This window comes from Ceratotherium simum, chromosome 30 (assembly GCF_057802395.1).
Source record: "Ceratotherium simum simum isolate JZ-2026a chromosome 30, ASM5780239v1, whole genome shotgun sequence".
NCBI classification, from domain to species: Eukaryota; Metazoa; Chordata; class Mammalia; order Perissodactyla; family Rhinocerotidae; genus Ceratotherium; species Ceratotherium simum.
Genome location: NC_141929.1, coordinates 5,803,116 through 5,813,001, shown reverse-complemented (window position 1 = coordinate 5,813,001; position 9,886 = coordinate 5,803,116). Strand labels below are relative to the sequence as shown.

Here is a 9,886-nt window from a genome sequence, read left to right as displayed (position 1 = left end):
GAAGCAAACTTGATGCATTAGACATCAAAAGTTACATAAGGGGATGCTGCCCGGTCTAAGAAACTTGACCCTTCAAAACCACACTCAGCTGACAAGTTTATTTAGTCCCTGAATGTGGGTCCACAGCGTCTCCCTCTACAAAACATTAGATCACAGTAGACACTGCTTAACACACACAGACCAACCACTAGCAGCTACTGACACCCCCCGAGCGCCGGGACCAGCAGCTCTTCGGTGTCTCGTTACACGTCCCCGGCCACGGCGAGGAGCTAGCACTGTCACCCTGACGTCACTGGGGGACAGAGGCCCGACTAGTGTGCAGTGAGCCCCTGCTTTCGAGCACCACCCTGCAGTTCCCTGCAGGGAACCCACAACACTGGCCTTGAGGACAGGACTGCTAGGGCCTTTGCAACATCCCTTTGGAAGCATCTTCAGGCAAAAGTACAAACAACGAGAGCAACGGCCACACTGTTGTCCCTGGTCCTCTGAATCAGCTCCACGTCGTTTCTGGATGTCCCTCACAGGCACGACGGCCTTCACACAGTAGAAAGATCTGCACCCTGGAGACTTCTCTTTTTATGTCCTATGTTTCAGTCACAGAAGGCACAGCTGGTCCAGGACGAAGGGCTCCCCAGAGGAGGGGGAGCAGCTTCCCTGGGCCCTCAGAAGCCCATGCGGGGTTTCTTTCGGTGCGGCTGAGAGCCAGAGAGGATGGGCGTCTGCTGCCTGGAGGGGGTGGCCCGGAGGCTGGAGGTCTGGGAAGAGGGCACGGAGGCACCTTCCGGGGTGTCCCTTTGGAGTGGCAGCTTGGCAGCACAGTCCCGGAGGGTCCGCTGCCTGGAGGGGGTGGCCCGGAGGCTGGAGGTCTGGGAGGGGGGCACAGAGGCACCTCCTGGGGCATCCTCTCGGAGCGGCAGCTTGGCCATATAGTCCCGGAGGGTCTGCTGCCGCTCGGAGGGGACACCCTGGGCCCAGTGCTCCTGGGTCAGCTCCTGGGAGGGCGGGGTCACCGGGGGCCGAGGCCTGGCCTCAGAGTCTGGGCTGTGAGGAGGGCTGGTGGCGTCCGAGAGCTCCAGGCGGCCGCTGAGCGAGGAGAAGGTGCTGGACAGCTGTGTACGGCGCTTGTGCCGCTTGGGCTGTTTCCTGGGCCCCGAGCTCCTGCCCTGCTGCCTCTCCCACCAGGCAGCTGCCCGGCCTTCCCAGGCTGCCTCCAGGCGCTCACTGAGCTCGTCCTCGGGGCCTGGCTCGGGGGCGGGGGGCGGCTCTGCTGTGGGGAGCGAGCCCAGGTCCCTCTGCTGCAGGAGCCGCCCTTCGGCCATGGCTGCCCGGAGACCCTCTGGCACTTTCCCCTCAACCTTTCTCTGCTCCACACAAGCCAGCAGATGGCGGTGGGAAAAGGTGGGTGCAGCCCACACAGGGGGAGGGGGGGGCACCTCCAGCAAGGCCTTAAGCCACCGGCTGCAGCAGGCAGTGGCCTGGGGGGTCCAGGAAGCTGTGGGGGCACAGGAGTCGGGGCCAGGGTCACCGGGGGGCCCAGGGTCTGCCTGGAGGTGGAGGCACTGGTGGAAGACATCTCCAGCCGCCGAGAGTTGGAAGAGCGACAGAACTGGCTTGGAGGCACAGGGCAGGATGGTGGCAGCCAGACCTGGAGACGGGAATGACAGTGACCCCAAGGCCTGGCAGGGTACAGCTCCCCAGACTCCCTCCCCAACCCCAGCACACCTATGGTTGGCGCTTTCAGACGCTCCTGCAGCCGCCACTGACTCTTGGGCTCCAGCAGGGGGAATGCAGAGAGGGAATCGCTCCTGGAAGGGAGAGACTGGGGGGGCCCTGCCAGCCGGGGTGTGGAGGCCTCCTCTCCTGGAGGAAGCACAGACAGCTGAGGCCCTGTCCAGGCCCCAGCCCTGCCCACCTTCCCGCATCCCTCCCGCCCTTGCCCAGACCCTCACCTGTGATGTGCAGCAGCTGCAGCTGCCCGCCCTGGCCTCCCAGGAGCAGCGGCCGCGGGCAACCGGGGCAGGGTGGAGGCAGCAGCCGGGCCAGAAGGGGAGCAGACGGAAGGCCGTGGTTCCATTTCAGCATCGGCACCAAGGGGAGGCGCTCATCCACCAGGTAGAGCGAGAACTGGGGGCCCGAGGAAGAAGCAAGATGGAGGGGACGTGACTGAGGTGTGGGAGAAGTGTCTGATGAGACAAGTCTCTGGGTGCCCATCTGACGCTCAGGATGACTGCAAACTTCTGAGTGGTCACAGCACTCCATGCCCGGCCCTGACCGCCTCTCTAACTTCACCTCGGCCCACACAGGGGGCGTGTCCCGAGCGGGCACTGCCATCGCTCATCCTGACGCCACCACTGGGAGAAGGGCTCTCAGGAGAGTTGCAGAGGAGTCTCATCACAGAGGCACCACCTGGCTCTCACCCAGCCCTCCCCAAACTCACCTGACCCTGCAACCGACACTTGAGACTCACCTACTAACACCCCAGGGTCCAGAGGGGGCGGGAACCCTCAGACCTCCTCCCCTCTTCCTGAACACACGGGACTGTTCGTCTTTGCACCAACTGCTCCCCCTGCCTGCTGCCTTTCCTCCTGCACCTGCTCCATCTCCAGTGGCACCTTACAGCCCTGGTCAGATGTCACCTGCCAAGAGGCCTTTCCCACCTGCCAGTTAGCATGTTTCAGCCACAGACTCAGCAAGGGCTTTGTGATGCCTGTCTTGCCTGCAGGTGTCCCGGGACCATCTCTAGTAACTGTCTGAGACGTGCAGAGGGAGAGGAGGGGAGACGGCCTCACTCACCTGGGTACAGATGAGATGGAGCGTGGAATGCAGAGACTCGGGGCTGCCCTCTCCCAGGTACTGGGTCAGCAGGACACGTTCCCCTTTCTGGCATGACGCCTCCGCCCCTCCACGAAAAAGCAGCAGACCGCAGCCCGGCGGGCCCTGGGAGAGAAACCCGGGTCAGGCCTCCCAATCTGAGGTAGGGAGCACCGTCCCCGCCAGTTGCAGGGACTTGCTGGCTCCGCTGCTTTTCGTGCCCTTGGGGAGGTCCCCACCCCAGCCCTTCCATTATCTGCTCTGTCCTGCCGCTGTGCCTGTGACGGTCCCTGCCCCTCACCTGAGTGTCGATAATTTTCACTCCAGTGCGGTCACCCACAGTCAGCACCCGAGGGTGGGCAGTGAAGTCTGCCCAGCGCCAGGGAGAGGGGTCCCGGAACACAAGGGTCTCAGGGTCCTTGTAGACTCGCCGCAGCCTTGGGGAGACAGGCCAGCCGTGGGCAAGGAGACGGGCTAATGGGGGTGGGGAGACCAGCTGATGGGGGTGGAGACCATGGCAACCTGGCCCTGGGTCCAGGACATGTTGTATGGGGAGTGTGGGCCGTAGTTCTTGGGGGGCCATTTGTTGGGGTCGAGGGTTTTTACAGGGAAGGGGCATTACCCATCCTGGGGGGTCCACAGACAGATGGCTCCCGAACGGCTGCAGACGGCCAGCTCCCCGGGCAGGTGAGGGCTAAAGGGCACAAGTGTGATTAATGCTGGGCCACACCCTCCCTACGCTCACATCCTTGCAGACCAGCCCGATTCAGCCCCTCACCTGAGGCTGATCCCTGTGGCCCCCTTCTCGACCTGCAGCACCTGGAGAGGGGCCGGCCGCCCCTGCTTACTGACCTTCCACAGGGCACAGTGGTAGTCAGAGCGGACGGCTAGCAGAGCTGAGGGGAGGGGGAGGGAGAAGGTGAGGGAAAGGGTCAGGGTCAGGCAGCGAGCCAGTCAGTGTCAGAGGGAGGTGTCTAAGGGCCTTACATTCTCCCTGCACAGTGCGGGTCACCACTTGCCGGACAGGTCCTCGGAGCCGGATGTGGCCAGGGTCCCCGAGGACCCAGGGGTCACCAGCTGGGGTCAGACCGACCTCTTGGAAATCTGGGCCTCTCGCTAAGGATAAGTGCACGAGCTCTGGTCACCACCAGCCCCCCTGGACCTGCCGAGAGCACCTCCTCCACCAGAGGCAGCCGCTGGGATCCTGCTCAGTGAGAAAGGATACACAGCTTGTCCAGGGTGCCCCCGGCAGGGTAGACCAGCTGCCCCACCCGGGGCGTCCTTCCGGGCACCCAGGCCAACGCGCCCCCAGTGAAAGCATCGTCCAGGAGCAGCTGCTGCCACCGCATCACCAGCTCCTCGTACAGCAGCTCCCCCAGGAGGTTCGCCACTGACTTGCCCAGGATGGGGCCCCCGAGGATGGAGAACCGCCGCTGCCGGTGGCTGAGGCAAGCCCAGGGACACCTGGTGCCGAGAGGAGAGCGAGACGGTCAGGCTGTGGCAGTGATGGGGAGAAGGACCGGTACCATCCCAAGGGAGGCCAGGCCAGTAGACGCATTTTCTATCAATCTAGAATTTCTTCCTTTGGGAAACCACCCCACCCCACTCCTGTGCCGCAGGGGCATCACATGACCCAGACCTGGCCACTCAGAGTGCTCCATTGCTTGGGCCAGTGATTGGCTCATGGATGGGCATGATGCCCAAGCCAAGCCAATCACACCCTTCCCTGGACTTCTGCTGGTGCCTCAGGGAAGATACTGGCTCTTTCCTTGAAATCATAAGCCATCTTGCTGCCACTTGGAAACTATCTAGGAATTAAGCCAGGCAAAGCCAAGAGGATGAGAAAATAAAAAGAGATAGAGCCCTATTAACATTATTTGAATACCTGGATGCAACCATGCCTGTAGTCCATGAACTTAAATTCCCTTTTCTCCTTAGGTAGTGGAGTTGGAGTTCTATATGAGAAAGTATGGCTTGTGACTGCATGGGGGGAAGTGGGGAACAACTGTGCCAGAAACCTGGATCCATGTCCCAGCTCCTTCCACATCCCCACCACCAGCTGGGCCTACCCATCCCGTCCTTTCTCACTAGCCACTTGCCCCCAGGGCTGGTGTCCACCGAGGTCCTGGAGTAGCCTCTTCACACTGACCACTGTCTTCTTCTTAGAGCGGCTCTGTGTGGAAAGGCCTTGTCAAGCTTGCATACCCTAGGGCTCAGCCCAACATGAAGTGGGGAGTCCCCTCTCCTGGCCAGCCAGGGGTTACTCACTTGTGCTCCCTCCAGTTTGAAATTCTCCAGCATCAGCTTCCCCAGGGGTGCAAAGGCTATGTCCCCATGGTCCCACAGGAACCGGCTGAGCTGTGGGAAGACAGGAGGCCAGGGCACTAAGCAGAGCTGCAGGCCACACAGCACTGTCCCCCGTGGGGCCACCCACCTGTTCAGTAACATCCAGCACAACTCGGGGCTGTCTGCGGAACGGGTGACCTCCCCGGAAAAGCAGGTCCTGGGCAGTCAGACCCGGGTGCCAGGGATCTGAGGGAACAGTGAGGTTAGAGAAGAGGTCTGTCCTGGGGCAGGGAAGGGCCTGGAAGTGGGGCCAGGTGTCCCAGTAGGGGTGCAGGGTGGGGGGAGAAGCAACACATGGAGTGGCCTGGGAGGGAGCCCCGAGGACCAAGACCCTTACCGGGACCAGGAGGCAGTAAGGGAAGGGGCCCAGGGGTCTCCGGCTCCCAGAGCAGGCCTTTGGCCATGTGCGGCGCCCCATTCTGAGGAAACACAACCACAACGACAACACAACAGTGAGTGTGCTCCTGGGCCGGGTGGTGTCACCAGCACTTGTCTCATTAATTCACTCAATCCTCGCAAGAAGCCTGCCAAGTTAGTACGATGGTCGCATCACTTTATCAGTGAAGAAATGGAGACACATGCAGGCTGTCACTTGCTCCAGGTGACAGAGCCAGTAAACAGAAGGGCTGTGACTGGAACCCAGGCAGCCTGACTCCAGTCTGCACTCTGACCTCCAGGCTGCACCGGCGCTCAAAGGAGCCCCCTGTGCCATTACCAGGCTGATCCAGAGCCCACTGGCTCTCACTTCCACTCAGGAGACCTCGTGGTCACTTGCCCCGGGAGCCCACAGGCCAGTCCACTCCCCACTGCTGGGCTGGCCTCGACAGCTCAGCTCAGACACTCAGGGGCTGGAAGAGATGGCAAGCTGGGCTCCCAGAGGGGCTGACACGACGTGAAGCCCTTCCTCGTTGAGGAAGCCCCCTGCTTCACTCCCTTCCCCTCTGCTGTCTCTTTTAATTTTTCACCCCCTTGCCCCTGCCTAGGGTGATCCTTGGCCAGCCTGTGTCCAAGTGGCAGCCGGATGGCTTGGGCTCCCAGGGAAAGAGCTGGTGTCCCTCCTGTCCCAGGAGGTCTCCCCCCCACTCCCTGCCTCATCCCCGCTGTGCTGTCTCAGCATCCTTCTGGTTTTGTTCAAAGCTATTACCACACTTTGCAATGATTTCATCCTTTGGTCTGTTCACCTGTCTGTTCTCACTCAACTTAACTCTCAGTTCCACGGGGGCAGGGGTCACATCTGACTTATTCACGGTGGGTGCCCCCGGCCTAGGAAGGTGCCTGACACAGCACAGGGCTGTGCAATGAGTATTCACTGAACAAACAGAGGAATGAAAGGCCGGGGGAGGGGGAGGTAGGAAAGAGCAAGCCAACAGCTCCCGCTCACTAAACCCTCTGCGGATGGTAGGGCGCCCCACGTACCCCAAAGAAGGGGATTCTGGCGGAGCCTTAGCAGACTTATGCTAAAGCCACCCCACTCTGTGCTCCTGCTAGAAAAGGGGACCAAGTGAAGGTGTCCACCCTGGAGCCGCCAGGGCTCTCCCCACCATCCTCACCTCAGAGTTCTGGGGCAGGGACTCTGGCAGGGTCAGTGCGTCTCTCCAGCTGCACATGAAGGACATGTCAGGGACATTGCTCAGACCAAGGGGGCCGGTCCTAAACAACGTGGGGCGGAGGGAGCCGGGGAAGTCCATCCTAGAAAACAAGAGCCACGCGTCACACTGGTCTTCTCAGAGACCTGCATCTGACAGTGGCTTCGAGGGTTCCTGGGAGAGTGAAAAGTGTCGTAAGAGGGGTATACTTTCTCTTTGGGGAAGCAGATAATAAAGAACAAATGAATATACAACCTAATGCCAGATAGTAATAAGTGCTATATTAAAACCAATCAACCAACCAGGAGGGAGGGAATGGCAATGCGCTGAGGGTGTGGTTTTAGCAATGGTAGCCAGGGAAGGCCTCATCAAGAGGGGCAGTTTGGCACAGCCTGAACCTAATGAGGAACAGAACCACGAAGACCATGGAAATAGGGTTCCTGGCAGAATGAACAACAAGTGCAAAAGTCCTGGGGCAGGAAGTGCTTGAGAAAGCACCAGGAGGCCACAGAATGAACAGGAGCAGAGGGGTAGGGGATGAAGTTAGACAGGTGGCGAGGGGTCAGCTTCCAATAAGCTCTACATATTATAATTACACATTTGAAGACTACAGGCCCTACGTCCCAGGCTACACTCCCAAGACTAACTCTAGTTCCCCCAAAGCCAGGGACTGAGTCTTACTTGTCTGTCTTCCCACTGTCAAGTACATACCTTCCAAAAATGCACTGACTGTACTGAATAAAACTAAATTTAGCCCACAGGGCTCTGGTAAATACAAAGTGCTCTAGAAGCACAAGCAGCCATGGCATCCCTCTTTTTTATTAACCACAAAAATGACAGTGGTGCTCACTTACTGAGCACCAGCATCCGCAGCCATGGTACCACATGCTTTATTCTCCTTTGGAGTCCAGGAGACTGAGGCTCAGGAGAGAGCAGCCCGCCCAAGGCCAACGGCTGGATTCTGATTCCAAGTCTGAGCTCTGGACCACCGCTCTCCCGTGCATCCAAAAGCAAACCTGAGCTTTAGAGCCTTAGTAAGCAGAAACGCTTTCCTCTGGCGCTCCTGCTGCATCCTCTCAGCTTATCCTGCAACCTCCACACATCCGTGTACCCTCACCATCACGCCAAGTGCCCCCTCACGCAGTCCATACTTGTCAAATGGTGAATACGTGTTTCTCACGGCATGTCAGCCTCATTCTAACTGTGGTTTACACGCACGGTCTTATCTCCTCCACTGCACTGAGAGCTCTCCGCGGGCACGCACTGTATCTGCGTCACTCCCGAGCTCCTGGTGTCTGGCTGCTGCTGCCATTCCCTTCTCCACGACAGAAGAGGACAGTGGCAGGAACCAAGGTGGTGGTCAATGAATCCTTGTGAAAACGCCTGCTTCCACGGGACTGGCTGTATCGACTGCAGTTAAGGGGCACCCCAGCCTCCCAAGGTGGCCGCACCCCTGATAAGTCAGCAGACGCACGCAGACACGCGCGCGCGCGCACACACACGTGCGTCTCCAGCTCGTCTGTTGTGCCTGGGCTCCAATCACACTGACCTCCTTTGGATTCCTCCTCCTCATACTTCTTTTCACCACAGGGCCTTTGCACACTCTCTCTCCACCTACAACAAATGCGAGCGCCCTTCCTACCACCTCAAAATCCTACTCATCCTTCAGATTTCAAGTCAGGGAAGCCTCTCCCCGTTCCCCCAACCCTATCCTCCCACCACAGCCTGCATGCTTCCTCCAGAGCACGCACTGCAATGTGTCATTACATATTTAAAGATGCAGCTGTTTAATCCAAAACCGCTCTAACAGTCCCCACGGGAAAGAGACTTTCTACACCCCCAGGACCTTGGTATTCGCTACATGGTAACAATCAGTACATATAAACTGAAAAAGCAAATCCAGGAATGAATGAAGGAGAGAAGAAAGGAACCAAACAGCCTCAAACAAACCCAGGCAGGCTGAGGGCGCTGGGCGAGCCCACGACCTCAGAAACGCCCTTAGACAAGGCAGCCTCCGTTTCCCGCCTTCGCCCTCGGCTCGCCAGGCCCCTTTACACCTCCAAGGCTGCAGAAGTCAGTCGGGTCTGCACTAATGCCAGGCTGGGCATGACAAAAAGCGAGCCTGTCGCAAGGGTTGGGAGAGGGGATCCGGGTGTTCCCTCCCCTCACACAACTACTCGGCCGCGTCCTCCCCATCCACCTCCTCCCACTCCAACCCCAGCCCCCAGAATTTCAACCCGGCAACAGCAGAGGCCTCGCATCAAGCTTTGTGTGCCAGCCAGCGGCTACCACGCTTCACATCTGTGGGCTCCTCATCACTCCATGAGCTGGGGGCTGCTAATAACCCGCTTTGCAGATGTTGGGCGACTTCTCCCAAAGCCACGCAGCTCGGGGCCCATGGACCTGCGCAGGGGGACCCTCCACTCCCTCCCGTCCGACGGCGCGCGCACTTACGTGGCCCGGGCCTCGCCGTGCTCGTCTGGGAAATGGACCTCCGCGCGCCGCTCGCCGGACCCCCGTGCCGCGAAGCAGCCCGAGAGCGGCCCCCTAGCCCCGGCGCCCTCAGAAGGGGGGCCCTACAGCAGCGATGAACAGTCTTCCCAGCCGGGCCGGAAGTGCTCCCTCGAAGACAGGAAGTCCCGCCTCCCAGCCTGGCCCCATGGTCGCCCTAGAGCGCCACCTCCCGGGCGGAGGGGGAATGGGAATGGAGGCTGCGTCGTGGGCAGTAGAAATCAAGCCTCGTCAAGTCCCAAAAGTGAAGGATAGGTTGACCGGGATTCGAATCCCACCACTGCTTAACTAAGTTCCTATTTCACAGGATTGCTGTGAGTATTAAATTAATTCACTCAACAAACACTTACTGAGCACGTATGATGAGCCAGGTACTGTATGAGTCAGTAGGAATCCTATTGATTGTCATTATAGCCTATGAAGCGGGCTTTACAAATAGATGTACAGGTATCCCTGGGAGCGCATGAAGTTTTCCCAGTGGCCAGGTGAGTATAGCTTTAGGCATTGGTTCTGAAATTCCAGTGGGCATCAGCATCACCTGGAGGGCGTGTAAAAACAGAGTTTCTGGAGCCCGCGCTGTGGCTTAGCGGTTGGGTGCGCACACTCTGCTACTGGTGGCCCGGATTCGGATC

At 59.3% G+C, this 9,886-nt stretch overlaps 1 protein-coding gene across 9 annotated transcripts; it reads right to left on the bottom strand.

Annotated features, from left to right (window-relative positions):
• Nucleotides 1-83: 83 nt before the first annotated feature.
• Nucleotides 84-9,351, bottom strand: TAF1C (TATA-box binding protein associated factor, RNA polymerase I subunit C). 9 transcript variants are annotated; one of them, XM_087419863.1, is made up of 16 exons: nucleotides 9,198-9,351; nucleotides 8,293-8,357; nucleotides 6,708-6,846; nucleotides 5,495-5,576; nucleotides 5,080-5,343; nucleotides 4,900-4,998; nucleotides 4,697-4,766; nucleotides 4,037-4,275; nucleotides 3,799-3,915; nucleotides 3,590-3,707; nucleotides 3,434-3,505; nucleotides 3,113-3,248; nucleotides 2,794-2,937; nucleotides 1,950-2,124; nucleotides 1,723-1,860; nucleotides 84-1,645 (listed from the first exon to the last, which is right to left on the bottom strand). In XM_087419863.1, the coding sequence occupies exons 3-16, from the start codon at nucleotides 6,843-6,845 to the stop codon at nucleotides 663-665; spliced, it is 2,775 nt and encodes a 924-aa protein (XP_087275989.1). In that variant the 5' UTR covers nucleotide 6,846; nucleotides 8,293-8,357; nucleotides 9,198-9,351; the 3' UTR covers nucleotides 84-662. The 9 variants fall into 9 exon arrangements, with proteins under 9 accessions (XP_087275989.1, XP_087275990.1, XP_087275988.1 ...); XM_087419864.1 differs by lacking the exon at nucleotides 8,293-8,357 and having other exon boundaries at nucleotides 4,900-4,984; nucleotides 5,080-5,169; nucleotides 5,246-5,343; XM_087419862.1 differs by lacking the exon at nucleotides 8,293-8,357.
• Nucleotides 9,352-9,886: the final 535 nt, after the last annotated feature.

What these genes read in the sequence shown, in the direction of transcription:
- TAF1C (XM_087419863.1), bottom strand. Translation starts at nt 6,845, where the DNA reads ATGGACTTCCCCGGCTCCCTCCGCCCCACGTTGTTTAGGACCGGCCCC. An exon ending in GCCCTGGGGGCAAGTGGCTA is followed by an intron (nt 4,767 to 4,899) that starts GTGAGAAAGGAC and finishes TTTCTCATATAG; the next exon opens with AACTCCAACTCCACTACCTA. An exon ending in GCAGCTGCTGCACATCACAG is followed by an intron (nt 1,861 to 1,949) that starts GTGAGGGTCTGG and finishes TGCTTCCTCCAG; the next exon opens with GAGAGGAGGCCTCCACACCC.